Source organism: Marmota flaviventris, chromosome 12 (genome assembly GCF_047511675.1).
Source record: "Marmota flaviventris isolate mMarFla1 chromosome 12, mMarFla1.hap1, whole genome shotgun sequence".
NCBI lineage: Eukaryota > Metazoa > Chordata > Mammalia > Rodentia > Sciuridae > Marmota > Marmota flaviventris.
This window is the reverse complement of record NC_092509.1, coordinates 84,146,946-84,164,929: the sequence shown is the minus strand read 5'-3', so window position 1 is coordinate 84,164,929 and position 17,984 is coordinate 84,146,946. Positions and strand designations below refer to the sequence as shown.

At 32.3% G+C, this 17,984-nt stretch overlaps 1 protein-coding gene across 3 annotated transcripts in view; it reads right to left on the bottom strand.

The window, feature by feature from the left end:
* The window catches only part of Kcnt2 (potassium sodium-activated channel subfamily T member 2), a 360,854-nt gene that overhangs the window by 91,998 nt on the left and 250,872 nt on the right, over positions 1 to 17,984 (bottom strand). For 2 of the 3 annotated variants that reach the window (XM_027948819.2, XM_027948820.2), the window contains exons 15-17: positions 10,710 to 10,859; positions 6,405 to 6,634; positions 1,643 to 1,856 (exon numbers count right to left, since the gene is read on the bottom strand). In XM_027948819.2, the coding sequence (XP_027804620.1) occupies positions 1,643 to 1,856; positions 6,405 to 6,634; positions 10,710 to 10,859 (594 nt within the window). The remainder of the gene's footprint in view (positions 1 to 1,642; positions 1,857 to 6,404; positions 6,635 to 10,709; positions 10,860 to 17,984) is intronic. The other variant, XM_027948821.2, reaches the window with a different exon arrangement.

Sequence of the window (17,984 nt, the reverse complement as noted above, 5' to 3'; positions counted from 1 at the left end):
GAATTTACCTGGGAAGCCATGCATGTGAGACCTAACTGAAACTGTTTTCCTGACATCATTGGTTCAGAAGTCAAACAGAGCACATTCTGCAATTTAGAAGTTTGTAATGTCCACTATTATTTCAATTTCTCTCATTTCTCTAGATATAAAAACTTTCTACTTCTCAATATTTTCAAAAACATCAAGAATTTCAGTTACCCTTCAAAATGCTATTTGTTCAAAGATATTGATTGTGAAGCCTGTGCCTTGCTTCCATCTTCGAACCCACAAATATATCTGAGTCCAAGGACCATTAATTTCTTTGAAAGTAGATTTAGTTTTGTGGATGCTTCAAAGTTTCTTATAATCAATGTAAAAGAAAAATTTGGAAGATTAAAAAACAGAGATCTTTCTAAGATTCAAATATATTTCAGTTTATCTTCATTCATGTCAACATTAAATGAATTTATATGAAAGCTGGGAAATATGTTAGGTGATGATGTTACCAATACCACTCATACCAGCAAAACTAATAAGAACAATGATTACTCTTTATTTGTTGCTTGTGGAGCAGAAAACACTATACTAAGCATTTTTCTCCATTATCTCAATTAATTTTCATATAATGCTATGAGGCAGTAATTATACATAGTATACAGGCAAAAAAAAAAAAAAACACAGGCCATATTATTTAATCCATCTCTGTACCTGGAGAGTAAGGTGGGTAGCCTTTAGCTTGTGTCTTGAAAATCTATAGCCACAGCACCTGAAACATCAGTATAAAGTGGAATTGCCATAGCAAACAAAGTCTTATAGACTCCATAGTAAAGGTGTGGAACACTATGATTTCTATTTTGCTGTGGCAATATAATATGTGGAATAATATAGCTAAACAGATTCTACTGTAGGCTACAATATAGATAGATACTGTAACATTATGGAAGCTTGGAAAAGGAGAGAATCCTTTTATTCATAAATTTAAAATATTATTGCTCTCTACTGAATGAAAAAGAATGCTAAAAGTGAGATAAGGAAGAGAAGTATAATGGAGGAAGCTGCTATTACACATAATTAAATAACTGATAGAACTTCAAAATGGATGTGGAATAAAAAAAAAAAAATGATTGTCACAATTTGGCTATTTAGTGTCCCCGAAAGGTCATGTGTTTAAGACTTGGTTCCCAGTGTAGCTGTGTTCAGAGGTGAGGCTTTTAGGAAATGATTGGATCACAGGCTTTAACCTCATCAGTAAATTAATCCATTGATTTGATATTTCCTCCTGTAACATATATTAGGTACTTAGATCAGTGTAATGTAATACTAACTAACACATTATAATAAAAAATCCAACCATGGAAATGCACTTTATAGTCTAGGAATATAAACGTTTTTAACAGATACAGTGTATTTTAGAGAAAAATGAAATTGAAAAATATATTTTAAAGTCAGAAACATGAGGGCTTAGCATGCTTGGTAGTCCAGTAAGACAGTGACTAATACAGGGGTGACTTGGTAGAGCCCCGAAGGAATGATTCTAGAATGGTCACAAGGTGAGAACATCAGCTCCTTACTTATTGGTAAGGTATCTAAGGACAATATTTAAGGTCATTAACACACACACACACACAAAAACAATTTTCCACCTCAGAACATCTAAACATACTCTAAATTTGAAGAAATTTCTTCATCTGGTGCAGTTTCATCTTCTGATTGGTCACTCAGAAGATCACATGTTTGAATTGATGATGTATCTGCAACCTCTAAAACAGGAGCAATGCTAGGTCTTCTTAATTCTTTGCTTCCCTCTACAGGAAGAGACAGGGTAGGACCACTTGCTGATCTACAGCTTGTGTCTTGCAAATCTATAGCCACAGTACCTGAAACACCAAAAACATATAAAGGCATGTGTCACATACAGGACACACACTGATCATTTAATCATGAAAATCAATGAGATATAATTAGCATTATCAAGATATGTAATCTTGAGTTCCAAAAACTAACTTTTTTTCCTCATATAAATGTTTCCCTGGATAAGAAATCTTATACTTTTATAAATGTGTATGTGATGTTTTCGATGTGATTAGTCCTCAAAAGACTTATGCATTGGCAACTTGGTCTCAAGTGTGGTGAGGTGAGAGGTGATGGGACTTTTGAGAGGTGGATCCCAGGGGGGAGAATGCTACATGGCCGAAGAACTCAGATGTTCCAGAATCTGACAAGAAGTAATGTTATAGCCATCGAAAATGGTAGGCACATTTCCTCTCTCCAATTTTTAGCAGTGTAAGCAGAGGAGTAATGTAAAATACAATCTATATATTATAGGACAGAGGGAAATTTTTCGGGAGGTAATGATATAAAGTTATTCATTAAGCAAGTGAATGAATTTGACTTATTTAAATGATATAGAAATAAAGGAAATCCATAAAAGTATAACTGACATCTTAATATTGTGAGCTTAGATTTATACTTTATACATTTACTCTCTAGAGATAATCATGTCATCTACTTCTGAAAGAAAAGTGAATTCATCATTCAAAAACTTTTCAAGACCCTCTGTCCAGTGACAAAAATGAGATCTTCATTGAACTTTTCCTCCCTTATTTCTGCTTAGAAGTAACAGACATAGCTCCCTTCATGTAACCTAATCACTATACCTGCATTGAGGATTAAATTTCTGCTAAATTCCCAAGGAATTGGGTGACTCCATGTTACTGCAGTCACTTCTTTATCATTTTTCTGTCTAACTTATGGATTCTCCTGTTAGTCACTACTTAGATATTCTGCAAACACTGACATCTGGTTCCAGGATTGGCACTAGGATGTGATCATAAGAAAGAATTAAGTGGAGAGGCAATTAGTTACAGAAATGAACTCTTTGAAGGTTCCTGTCCTCTCCCTAAGATCTTTCCCTCAACCCTCTTAAAGGGGTTAATTGTCTTCTTAAGTTGAGTAAATAGGCTCAGTGTTGTCACCTTAAGACCATTTTCTATTGATCTGTTGTGAATATCCCAACTTTCAATTATATGACTTCAGATTATGTGATCCTCTCTTTGTATTATTTTAATTGATCATTGCCCCTAGACTATATGTTTTTTAACGATTCTGGTGAATTTTTGCGATATTGTTCGTTTTAGTTTGCCAAAACAAAATACTTCATACTGTGTGTCTTATTTGTTAGTTCCGGAGACCAAAAGTTCATGATCAAGGTGTTTATAGGGATGTTCTTTCTGAGGATGCTCTTTCTGAGGACTATGAGGCAAGGTATTGTTCCAGACCTTATTTCTCGATTTACTGGTGGCCACTTTCCCTTTATATCTTTACTTCATCTTTCTTCTGTGCCTATCTGCACCCAAATTTCCTCATTCTACTCATCATGTGGATTTAGTATTAACCCTAATGATCTCATTTTTAATTAATTTCCTCTGTAAAAACACCATGTTCAAATAAGATTGCATTCTGAAGCACCTGGGGTTAGAATTCAAACAGAAATTTGGGGAGACGCAATGTATCCCATAACAACATTCTTGCCTCATATAGTATTTTTAAAACATAAATTGATGAATCTTCCTCCACCCTTACCTCTTAGTTTCTTGCATCCACTGAATAAATTGCTTTTCACCTTATCACAACCTTTCCTTTTCATAGACATATTTACATGCTTTACAAAAGGCTGCATTTATTCATTTCATGTATTCATCCTCTGAACACCACTATTTCATGTTTTTCAGCTTAGTCTCACTGATTTCCAAACCACAGATACAATCTTATGCTACTGGAACTTTGATTTATCAATGATGCCAACTTTTCACTGTTTCTCCCATTACCTTAATATTCTCTCTCCTTATCCACCTTAAATTCCATGCTTAAACATTATGACTATTTTTTTTTTTTTGCATTTACCTTTGGCTCCAGATACATTTATGTCCCATGGCACTCCTTCAACAAAACTGAGCCTTGCTTAAATTCAACTTTTTATGTTCTTGTGTTTACGTAGCTAAGAATGCCTGGGTAGTTCAGCTACTGTGTCACATATTAGTCTCTATACATCATCTGTCCTCATTCTTGGCAATTTCATTATGTATGTCCCTCGAATACTCTAGACTTGGTTTCTTGTCCTCTACTCCAATAATGGGTATTTCTTCTACCATTTATTAACCATTCACTCTCATGGTCATACTCTATACCTTGTAATTACTACTCACTATACATAGTCCCTATTTATGGAATCTAACACCCTGACACATGCATTTTCCTCATTTTTTTCCAGGTCCCTACCATTGGATTCCCACTAGAATTATAATCTATTAATCTATTCTTTCAGTCTCTTTTAACCTACAGATATCTTTTCATTTCCTTACCTAGTTTTGTTCCATGGCTTATCATTATATACACTCTTACATATACCCAACCCTTGTTTCTTTGCCTTTCTCAATTCCACATACTTTCACCACCAGGTACCAAAATATTTCTTGGTTCTTCTTTATGGAATATCTTTTAAGAGTTGTCTAGATCTAGGGTTTGTATTTGTCTCCTACCTTCTGTTTTTTCCTACTCCAGTCTGGTTTTCTCTACCACTACTTCATTGAAAGAGCTCTTCTTTGTCCATTTTATTTTTGCAGTCATTTAATTCAAAACTCTTGAAGTGCATCACACTCCCCTTTTTTTCATAGTTCAGTCCCAATTCTCTAAGGAATCCTAATTACTGGTAACTTTGATTAAATGCAAATTTTTCTCTTTCATATCATTTCCAGTTGAAAACACTCAGATCTTTGCCTCAAAACATCTATTCTCAACAATAGCCACAGTGACTGTACTGAAATAAGCTTTAGCATAGGCAATATCAGAAAACTGATCAGCTAAAAATTTTTCATGATCCCACTATACCCAGAAGAGATACTGCAATCCTTCCAGTAACTCAGAGAGTCCAACATGATCTGTCCTTTTACTGTGCCTCAATTAGAAGGGTTCTACTATTCCTGCAGAACTCAGGGTACCATTATAAGCCTTTTGTGCTAGCTGCTGTCTCTGCCCCAAGTGATCTTCTTCTAAGTGTCCAGGGGACTAATACCCTATTTACTTCAAATAATTTCTCAAATATCACCTTCATAATGAGAGTTACTGTCCACTTTATTTAGAAACATAGTCCTTACTGACTTCATAATCCCCTTTACTAGTTTCAATTTCTTCTTTTTCTATTAGTTATCCCCTTCTAACATACTAAATAATTTACTTTCATTTTTATGTAGTGTTTATTACCTGTCTTCCCCATTATAGAATGTAAGCTCTATGAGCTAGATTTTTGTCTGTTGACTATTTTACTTATTGTAAATACTTACGAGAGTTCTTGGTACACATTAAGTATTCAATAAATACATAAAGAGGAGACAAATACATAAAAAGGAGAAAGACAGCACACAAGGGAGAGGAGAGGAGAGGAGAGGAGAGGAGAGGAGGGAGAGGGAGAGAGAGAGAGAGAGAGACTGACTTTTGGTGAAAAAAATGAAGTTAGGTAATAAGGATGAATTAACCCATCTTGTTCAATCATCCCAGTTATAGAATGCCTATAAAAAACTTAAGTTAAGCAAAAAATATTATACTATAATAAATTTGAAATAATTATTATGTTTTTAGAGGACTATGCTTTTAAGAAAAATGTAGGTGAATGAATAAAGCATTTGGAAATATATGTACATGTATTCCATAAATAATGAAAATATATATAAAGGATATATAAGCTCTAGATTATGATTTCCAACCTATCTTAATGCCATTTATTAACCATTCACTCTCATGGTCATACTCTAGACCTTGTAATTATTACTCACTATACATATTTCAATTTCTTGAAATATTCTCAGAATTGAAAACATGGGACATCATGGGCTAAATAATGAAGACCTAAAGAAGAAATAAGAGACTGGGTCGACAGCATAGGTGGCACACTAGGATTCATTAAAAGGAAAGAGGCATTTTCCTTGTAACAAAAACTAAATATTTACAGGTTTTTAGGTGGTTTGGTGGCAAAAATATTAGGGAAATTCCTACATCATTGCTTTTTTTTTCATGTATAATTATCAGAGTTAAATGGGAGATAGAAAGACAGTTTTGAGAAAAATGGAGACTATTAGAAATGCCCTCTGAAGAAAGTTGGATAGATAATTTAAAATAGAAATATAGTAGTCAGGTACTTATGGTACAATCAGAAATACAAATAAATTGTTAATTATATTTTAATAATATCTTACTTTTTTACTAAATTAACAGTATAGAAATTTTCTTCTGTATATGTAATTATACCTAGTTTACAATATTCCATACCTGTTTTAAATTTAGCTTTGAAATTAAATTTTAAAAATCAGAGTATATGTACAATTATTTTTTTTATAGAAACTAAGAGGAATTTGAAACTAGTTTGTACTTACCCATGCTGGCAATTATGCTATGTACAGGTAACCTGGAAGGTCCATGATAAAATGATCTTGGTACATTGCTATTTCTCTGCTGGTCTTGGTTCTTAAATGCTGAATTCTCTTCTTTGGTAATATTAATATAAAAACATATGTCTGTAGCATTCATAATGTAACGAGGACCTGGATTCAACAAAATGTTTTTATTGTCTTCCCTCCTAACACCAATCAAGCAGACACCAAACCTTAATTTGAAAAAAAAAATAAATAAAAATAAAAGAGTTTAAGAATTATAATTCAACAAGTCTTTTTTAATCTTACATATGTAAGAAAATTACTAAAATATTATAAACAGGAAAATATTAAAATTTCAAATCATAAAATGATGAAAGCTGAAGTAAACTGTAAAAGTGTAAGATGCACATTTTTATAGAAAAATATGTCATTATAAAATTGTTTAGTTGATTATGACTAATATATATATCATGTACATAGTAGAAGTTAATATAAAACATTAGAGTGAATATCATACGATAAACATGATGTTGTTCTATAATATAAGTACTATGGTCAAAAGTATAAACAAAAGAGTTTTAAAATTATTGGTGTAAGGAAAGAAAGAAATCTAGAAGACATTATATGAAAGTCCTTATTTTAGTACTATTTCTAATATATTTGATTAAATTTGAATTTTAGAAAGAAACATTTGCCTTTAATATATGTGCAGATTAACTGGGAAAAATAAAAATTTTGAATGTAATAGCCTGTTTTTTATATTTATTTTTTAGTTGTAGTTGACACAATACCTCTATTTTATTTATTTATTTTTTATGTGGTGCTGAGGATCAAACCCAGGGCCTCACATGTATGAGGCAAGCGCTTTACCACTGAGCCACAACCCCAGACCATAACAGACTATTTAAGCATTTTTTAAACATCTTTTTTCGGTTATGTTCCAATAAAAATTGTCCTGAATATTTTTATTTCAACATATGCTATAGTTGTATAAAATAAATCAAATTTTAAAATATTTTTATATAGAAGAATGTGTGTATATATATACACACACATTATGTACATGTGAATCATATTGAGAAATGGGAATATGTTATATATTAATTAGTGGGATATGCTAGATATATTATAAATTCCTGAAGTATATCATAGTAATATATTTTAATATGGTTACTGTACTGTTTTCATGATATACATATCTTTGTATTTCTTCAGCAAATATTTTTCTCAGAAATAATAATAATAATATCCCGTGTTTAGATTGTAATGCATTTTTACTTCTTTTTTATCTTATTTCTCTGGCCAAAGCAAGTGGTATCATCATTTTTTTCAATTCTATAGTTTTTATGTATTAATATAGCTGTGTTTGATTTTCTAATCAAAACTTGAAAACTCAGTTCTGTAAGAAATTTTATCTCATGTACTTGTGAACTCTTAATGGACTAAATTATTTTAAATGAGAGTTTAAAAAGTTGTTTAGGTATTCCTCCTAAACTATAATTACTCTTGACAACATTAACATGTAGAGACCACACAGTAGCCAGAGTTCAAATGTTGCAATAAATGTCAAAAATTCCACAGTACTTGAAACTTATGAACACCAATATTCACTATATTTTTAGAAAACTATTTTTTATTGCTATGAAAGTATTGTTTCCTTCCTACCAAAACCTCACAAGAAAAAACAAAACCTATAGAACAATATCCTTGAGAAACAGAGATGCAAAAATCTTCAATAAACTACTTCCAAACCAAATTCAACAGCATCTTCATATCGTATGATATGATCAAGTCAGTTTCAGTTCAATGATGAGAACATGGTTCAACATACACAAATTAATAAACAATAGAGTACAGAAAGAGAATCAAGGATAAAAATCATATTAACAACTTAATCGATAAAGGAAAAGCCTTTGATAAAAATTCAACATTCCATCTTGATAAAAGCCTTGAATATATTAGGAGTAGAAGGATCATATCTCAACATAATAGGCTATCTATAAGGAAATGATAGCCAACATCATAATAAATAGGGAAATAGTAAAATCACTTCCTCTAAAATCAGGAACAAGACAAGGTTGTTCTGTCTCACCACTCTTACTGAATACAGTATTTGACATTTTAGCTAGAGCCAATAAGAGAGAAATAAAATGGATACAAATAGGAAAGGAGGAATTCAAATTAACTCTATCTGCAGATGACATGATTCTCTTTAAAGAAACACTCAAAGACTCCATCAAAAGACTCTTAGAACTGATTTTAAAACCATCATTATTTAGCAGGATTCAAATACAACTAAGATCAATAGCATTTCTATAGACCTATAGAGTTCACTGAGAAAGAAATCAGGAAAGCAATACAATTCACAATTCACACGAACCTGAAAATAAATTTTAACAATATCCAGGAATAAATTTAATGAAGGAGGTGAAAGACCTCTATGATGAAAATTATAAAACAAAGAAAAAAGAAACTAAAGAAAGCAATAGAAGATGGAAAGGCATCCCATGTGTGTGGCTTGAGAGAATCCAAACACTTTACAGATTCAGTATAATTCCCATCAAAATATTGATGATGTTCTTCACAGAACTAGATAAAATAATCCTAAAATTCATTTGAAATCACAAAAGTTTCCAAATAGCTAAAGTCATCCTGAGCAAAAAGTCAATGCTATAGGCATCACGATACTTAATTTCAAAATATACTACAGAACCATAATAACAAAAACGTTATCATATTAGCCTAAAAGCAAGAAAAAAGAATGATAGAATAGGATACAGGAAACAGAAATAAATCCAGAAAGAGACCTCTAACTAATTATCGACAAAGGAATCAATAACACACTGGAGAAAAGACAATCAAATAATACTGGAGAGACTGGATATTCACAGGTAGAAGTTTAAAAATATACTCTGTCTTTCACACTGTACGAAAATGAACTTAAGTTGGGCCAAAGATCTCAATCTAAGATATGAAAGTTTAAAACTTTAGGGGAAAACACTTTAAGATATGGTCATAGGCAACAATTTCCTGAATAGGGCTTCAATAGCTCAGGATATAAAATTGAGAGTTAACTTATGAGATTACATCAAATCAAAAAACTTCTGTAAAGCAAGATAATTCAGTCAAGACATTCTATAGAATGAGAGAAAAAAACCCTGCCAGTTATTCATCTTACAGAGGGTTAATATCAAGAATATACAAAGAACTCAAAAAACAAAACACAAAAGAACAATTAATCCAATCAAAAAGTGTGCAAATGAACTGAATAGGTGCTTCTCCAAAAACAGAAGCACAAATGACCAATAAATATATGAAAAAAAAATGCTTAACATCTTTAGTCAGTAGGAAAATGAAAATCAAAACTATTTTGGAAAGGGACCAGGGGTAGAAAGGAAAGGAGGCAATGGAAGTACTGAGGACTGAAATGGAACAAATTATATTCCATAAAAGTATGATTATGTTAAAATGAACCTTACTATGGAATATAACTAAAATGCACTTATGAAACATTAAAAAAATACTACACTGACATTGGATCTCATCCCAGTCGGAGTGGCTATTATCAAAAATACTAAAAATAACCAATTCTGGCAAGGACATGTCGAAAAGGAACTCTTACACTCTGTTGGTGAACATAGAAATTAGTAAACCTACTATGGAAAACAGAATACAAATTACTTAAGAAAGTAAAAATAGAACTACCATATAATCCAGCTATAGCAGGCCTGAAAATTTATCTAAAGAAACTGAAGTCAGCATGCAAAAGAGATAAATGTATACCTGCATTTATTATGTCACTATTCACAATAGCCAAAATATGAAATCAGCCTAAGTGCTAATAATCAGATGAATAGATAAAGAAAATATGGTATATGTATGTGCAATGGCATACTACTGAGCCATAAAAGATAATGAAGTCATGTCATTTGCAGGATGAAATAAGAGAGCATTATCTTAAGCATAATAAGCCAGACAAAAAAGACAAGTTATGCATGTTTTCTGTAACATGTGGAAAGTTAATAAATAAGTAGATAGATAAATAAATAAATATGACCCAGAAGTAGAAGTGGAAATGGACTATAAAAAGGGAGCAGGGAGAGGACCGAAGGCCAGAGAGGATAGAGGGGAGGGTAAACATGATCAAAGCATCACATATGCAGGTATGCACGTATGGAATTGTCACAGTGAGACCCATCAATTTGTACAATTAATATGCATTAATAAACGTAAGTAATTTTTAAAAAATAGTACTATTCCTTGATTGATGGATACTTAAGTTCCACTCTGGAAGCAAAAACATACTTTTTGTGTGCATGGAAAGAGGCATATGTAAAACTCTTTCCTTCGTATTCAGCAAAAAATGTACTTTCTTCCAAAACAATGTGGTAAACTTCATTCCCAGAGCATCTACCGTACATCTTCTGCCACTGTTCTGGCGATTGCTGGCCTTCTCTGCAACACAAACACACACACATACACACACACAAAGAGAAAAATAATGAATGTGGTTTAAAAAAAAAAAACAGTTGTTGCTATACAACTGTTTCCCAACTGGAAGAGCTGGCAAGCACAATGAAAAGAGGTACTGTGAGGTTGCCTGGCCTCTAAGTGATGACATTACACAGGCTAGTCTCTCCCAAAAAAAATCTGCAATTGGCACTATACATTCATATGCTTGAGAAATGATAGGTTTCTAGAAAGTGAGAGTTTTACAAGAGGCAGTTAATAAAAACATTTACTCAGACCATAAATCAGTAAGATATAGCATTAGACTTTTAGTGTTTATGAATATGCTGTCATGTACATTCCAACTATAATGTTTGTTTAATTGTCTCATAAAGTGGCTAATTTTATTCCACAATACTTGCTTGGCTCTTGCAGGTATTGATTTTGCTTTCTATTTAAAATTAAAATTTTCAGTTTATCAATTAATTTTATTGAAAACATACTTAGAATAATCTCTGTCTATAATATTGCAATGGCTTTCTTCCAATTTTATAGCAGTCAAGAATGTGATAAAAGAAAGAAGAGTCTCTACAGTGGATTCAATGTTTGTGTCTCCCTCAAAACACATGTAATGAAACATTAAATGTAGATGGCATCTGGAGTTGGATTCTTCGGGAGGTAACAGGATTTTAAGAGTGTGCCCCTGGTCAATGGGATTAGTGCCATCATTGGTTCCAAAGAACTAATTAGCCATCTTTCACTATGTGAGAATACAAAAAGAAGTCGGAAGTGTACAGTTCAGAAGAGAGTCCTTATCAGAACCTGACTGCATTATTACAGGACATCAGACTTCTATGCTCTAGAACTATGAGAAATAAATTTCTTTTGTTTATAAACCATCCAGCCTCTGATAATATTTAATAGCAGCCTGAATGGTTAAGTCATTCTCTGAAAAAGATTCCAGAAGTGTTTTTAAAAATCAATTTATCACAAAAATACAATCTGTTTTGTTCTAGGTTGTTTTACATTGGACTACCTCAGTGGCTTTAGAAATTTTTTTAAAAATAGTACATTTCCTTGATTGATGGATACTTAAAAATTCAATTTATGACAAATTTATAATAAATATACAAGTAGGACCTTTCCCCCATTTTTAATACTAATTTACTCTTACTGAATAAAGCTTATGAACTCTACCAGCACAAGTAAGGGCACATCAAGCAGCAAAATATAAATATCAAAAAAATCAAAATATTCCATCACAATCTGTATAGGTTCTTAATGGATGGAAGCAGATACGTAATACAATATTTAGAATTTAAAAAGTTACTTGAAGTTCAGAATACTGTCTAAATGATTATTAGGGAAAGACTTATCAACCACTTCAAACTGTCAATCAATTAAAAGTATATATATTCAAGGTATGTTTCACTTGTGTTTAATTTCTTAGGAGTCAGAAGTGTGGGCCCTGGAATCTATTTGATTGATTTGTATTTAACTTTGCAAGCTTCAGTGAGCTATTTAACTTCTTAATGATTCTTTATCTCTTTAGTGAAAATGTGTCAGCCTTATTTTGTTACATAAAATAACACCAAAAAATCACTTAGGAGGTATTAAGATCATAAAAATCACTGTGTAAGTGTTAGCTGCCATATTCTCCTCATTTCTCAATTTTGGAATCACTTTCGACATAGCTAGTCAACCTAATAAACAATATTGCACTTAAAACTTCTACATAGTTTTCCACAATGTTATAGTATTTAGAAACATGAAAAAAAAAAAAAAAAAAACAAGAAGTCACTTTTTACTATTGCTTTTATATAGCTAACTACTACTTCCTAAGAATGATTAGCCCTGTTGGAGAAACTTTCCCTTTGGCAAACAAAAATAAAATTGTCTTGTTGTGTATCACAGTGCAATTGGCAATATAGTTCTTGGCAAAGATAAAAACCCATCTTATGGTCTGTAAATGTAAGAGAAGGTGTTGGTAATTCATGAGGATTTGTTTGAGATCCAAAAAGCAGCAAGGGGTCAACTAATTACAATGCAAGGGCACTTATTAAAAGCTATTCAAGACAATCATAAATCTAATTCCAGAGGCTGAAATGGGAACACCACATGGCAACTTGACAGAACAGAAAGGATAGGAGTCTGACAAGAACAAATCAGATGAATTTCTTAAATCTCTCACTTTGTTGTCTTACTGTTTTGCATAGATGCTTTTCACTAAGCAATACTAGTTTCTTAAAGATTCTTATATATAACTTTCAGCTCCTTGGAAATATGCAAACTTTTTCTCTTTTAAGCTAAGATTATTTGCTTGAAAAATGTTCTACTCTAGCAATTCCATGTAACACTGAAGACTGTGTTCATTTTCTATTCATGAATTTCTACATAAAACATTTATTGAGTGATTGTGAAGTGCCAAAAAAGATTTTAGATTCAAATTATATAGCAGTTAAAAAGTGCAAAAATCCTGTCTCTCATGGATTTGCTAGTGGGGGAACACTAACAATAAATGAAAGAAATCAGTACATTGTTTTACGTGTCGGAAGTGATAATCATTGGGGAGAAAGAAAAATAAAAGCAAAGCAGGAACTTTAGAGGGAAGTTTAATGATGTTTTCAACCAAGTTAGTTTCTGGGTGCATTTCGAAGTTGAAGCTGAAGGAATTTTTGTTAGAAGAAAAAACATATAACAAACTTAAGTACCTTTATCCATAATCTATAAATAGATAAACAAAAATTCATATAATAAATAGTGAAAATGCAAATAGTGCTTACAAAACATCATGAATAAATCTTAAGTCTAAAAATATTAAGTATGAAGTGTCTACATTTTCACCAATGTGTTAGCTATGTTCTAGAGAAGAGAGAAGTCAATTCAGAATGTTAAGTACGTGAACATTTGTAATGATATTCTTATATCTTTTCAATTTTGAAATATTTTATGATAAATAAAAAATAAAAACTGTCAAAAAAGAAGAAAGCAGGACTGGTAGTGGTGATTTAAGCTTTTTATATGTCTATTTTTCAGAGTCACCTTATAATTTTCAAGGCAGTATTATATGCTCTGTCATACAAAGCCCTCTACCACTTGCAAATATTTTAGGAGAAAATTTTATTTAGGTAGAAAGTAATAATTTTTCTCTCTTCCTATGATTATGACTACTCTATCAAATTTCACTTTTCCACGAATCTAGAGTAATTAAATTTATTGAATAATCTATTTTTAATTAACTGACTTAAAATAACTTCTTTATCAAACACTGAATTCCTTAGTATATATGCCTCTATTGGGACTTTCTGGGCTGTCAAATTGATTTGCCTCTGTTCTTTTACTAATGTGACACTAATTTAATTATTTTAACTATAAAATATTAAAAATATATTCGTATATATATATATATATATATATATATATATATATATGGTATTTCCATATCATAATAATTCTTTAAAATCTCCTTGCTAGTCTGGTTTTTCCATTTGTGCATATGAACTTAAAATAAGCTCATTTACTTCAAAAGTAATGTTATTTCCATGCTTATTTGGATGGTCTTAACTTCATAAATCTGAGTGAAATTGACATCTACAAGATATGAACACATATCTTAGTTAATTTGCATGTTGATTGCTATTTCTGCCATAGCCTGTCATCCAGTGCCAATCCTCAGCAAAATATAAGTACCAGATCTTCTGAGCCCCATTGCTTATTTTGTTCTGTGGGATGTCCAGTGACAAGAACATTTTCTAGAACACAGCAAATGTTCGGAAATATTTGTTTAATGGAAGAATTTAATCCTCCTGGAAATCTATGAGATACAGATGCTCCTAGACTTATGATGGGGTTATGTCCCAATAGACATCTTGTAAGTGGAAATACTATCAAGTCAAAAATGCATGTCAGACATCTTACCTACAAAAACATCATAGCTTAGCAACAGAATAAGTACACTGTAGAGTACTAGCTGTTTTTCCTGATCATGAGGCTTTCTGGGAATTGTGTTTCTGGGGCACTGCCCAGCATCCTGAAACAGTGTCCAGAGATCACATATCAAAAGTATAGGGAAAGACTGACATTCAAAATGTTAAGTTGATTTCTACTGAATGCATATTTCTTTCACACCATCAGAAATCTGAAAGTCCTAAGTTGAAACACTATAAGTCAAGACTGCTTGTATATTCTATTATTATTCCCATTTCAAAGATAAAGTAACTGGGGATTAATGGCTTCAATGACCTTGCCAGAAAAGGTAGATCAAAAAACTCAACTCAGTTACTCTGGCTAAACTATCTAAACTTTGTTCAAAAGCTTCAGTTCTGAGTAGTCCAATATTTTTCAGGCTACTAAGAAATTAGAAATCAACTTTTTTTTCTAACTTTTTTAAAGTAATGGAGGACATTTTAGGTACTGTAGATTTTCAAAATACCTTCATTTATTCAATTTACCATTCTACCATAATTTGCCATTTAAAAAATTGCTTTTTTGTATCTTGATAGATTTAATTCAAAATTTGTTTTTGAATAAAGGAAATAATTGCATAAATGAATAGGAAATATATTGTCAAAGTTCTTACACAGAGAATCCTTTAATTTTTTTTTTTTTAAGCATCTGAAGCAGGGGTAACACAGAGGCCATAGCTGTTATCCTGGTATCCCAAAAGGCAAGGTGTTCTGCCTTTTTGGTATGTCCTAGGAATCCTTTGTCCTCTTGTCTTTTCCCCCTTATCTTTCTCCTTCCTGCAGTTAGTGACTAGGCCCAGGAATACTCAATGGGAGGGCCAAAAGGTGAGAAACAGTTGGGCTAAAGGGGGAATGGCAGGATGGAGTAGCCAAAAACACATTAACAACCTTATAGCTCCCTGTAGGGAGGGTAAATTCCTGGGACAGGTTACCTTGGCAACAGGCTAGAGCAGGAGCAGGTTCTTGATAAGGGTGGTGGAAGGGCTCTGAAGGAATTGACATTTCAGTCCCTCAGGGGACAGTATCCAACTTCCCAGACTCACTTAAAATTGGCCTCCTTGATCCAACCTGACTCAATTTACCTATCTACACTGACTGCCTGTCTAATCCTGCTTCATTAACCCTCTAATTTTAGGAACTTCTTACTACTATAAGGAGAAGGGGCAATGATTGTTCTGTCTGCTTCAAAGCTGAGAGGGGGCAACATAAGGAGGAGAAAGCAGCTTTGGAGTTCCTTTTAGAAGTCAGGTTGGATATTCTACCACCCAGGTGTCTCTTGGACTCACCAATTTGCCTATCTCTTTCTATTATCAATTCTTAAACTTTTAAATCACTCCTAACTTATTTTCTTGCCTCCAAAACTCATTTTTACAAATGCATTTATGTTGGAGAAAGAAAGATGAGAAGATAAAGGTGTCCAAACATAAAAATGATAATATTTGAAGAGATGGAAAATTTCAAAACCTTACATCACTTGATGTTACTTTCCTATTGAAAATGCTTAAAAGGCTTCCTCTGATATACAAGGTTAAACAGTTTTATCATCTTTCCAAAGCCCTCCTGAATTACTCTATGACTGTCTTTGAGGTTTCACCAACTACTATCATCTTTCTCTTACATGCTCCAGCCAAGCACAGTATTAACAAAATACTGTCATATATCCAGGTTTTGGTCATGGTGCTGTTCCTGCTCTCTCCTATCGCCTACTCCTTCCTTGACCCTCAGCTTTATCACTCTTCCTCAGTTTTTCAGTAGTGTACTTATCTTTTCATAACACTGTAACACTGAATTGTATTAATTAATCCTTAATCTTTTGCTTACTGTGAAATAAGCTCCATTAAGAAAAGGATCATGTCTTGTTTACCACTTTTTCCCCAGATGTGCCATCCCTTCTGACACAGAGTAAGTGTTTAATAAATGTTTTGTTAAATGAACAAAGAATAAGCTAACATTGTTCTCTAAGCTCAATTACTAATGTGCTGCTTTTCCAATTATATATTTCCTTTCTCCTTAAGCAAAATAAATTCTTTTTAAGGTCTAACAAATTACTTAACTTATGATGAATTTGCTGTTAGAATTAAGAAAAAGAATTCAACGAGTTTCATAATTCTTAATGGACATGAAATGCACTTAATGCCATATGAATTGAATTTTATAATTAAGTAAAAATAGCAACAATAGAAACACAAAGCTTTAAGGAGCAAAAATGACAAAATAGAATGCTTAATTAAAATTATGAAAAGCCATCTAATGAAGATTTGTAATGGGTTTATACCAAATGAACATTTAGGGAAAATGTCCTGTATTTACTTACTACACTTAACCTCAAAGAGTACTTCAACTTATAAAACAGCATAATCTTGTTTCCTTTGTGCACTTTAAGACTGCTCTACTATATCAACTAAAAACTGAATCATAAAATATATTTCCTAGTCAGGTTTATGTTCACTTTTATTTTCAAATAATTGCCAGCTACAGTTGTTGTAAAATCGTTAGTAGAAAAATAAAGAAAAAAGAACAGAAATATAAAAGTGAAATATTCTATTGAGAAAATAGAGCATAGGCAGTGTTTGATATTTGAAGGAAACCCGTAGGTCTCTATTCCCTAGAATAAAAGCATGTGCAGAATTCAGGTACCCAGTACCTTAGTCATGAGAATATTGGGAAAACTGATGGGGGCGTCTAGAAGGAAAGAAGTTTTATCTGTTATCCTCTGCATTTTAACCCTAAACCGAAATGTCTTAGTGGGAATAAAAAAAAAAAAAAAAAAAACTGGAAAGAAGTAAATTGTAAGAAAATTGATTAGGAAAAAGGAGAAAAAATGTCTAGTGAAGTAAATTGCAAACTCCTTTCAGGACAGTGGCCTTGAGCCATGGAATTTCAAGTCTCCCAGGCTCATTTCTTTGAAATCATGTTCAAGTTCCATTCAAATTAAACCCCAAACCTCCCAGTTTGTAGCTCCAATCTTACAAATGCAGGCTTGATTTTCTTGGGCTGTTCCTGTACTGTGGATTAGTTAACTAACTGGCCATCGATATATTCTATGAGAAAGTTTACCAAACCCTGGCAATCTTGCAGAGATGTGAAAATACTTGCAGGGGGCAAGATAATATACTATCAGTGGTAACCACTCTTTCAGCTTACTTGCTATTGGGACACACCATGA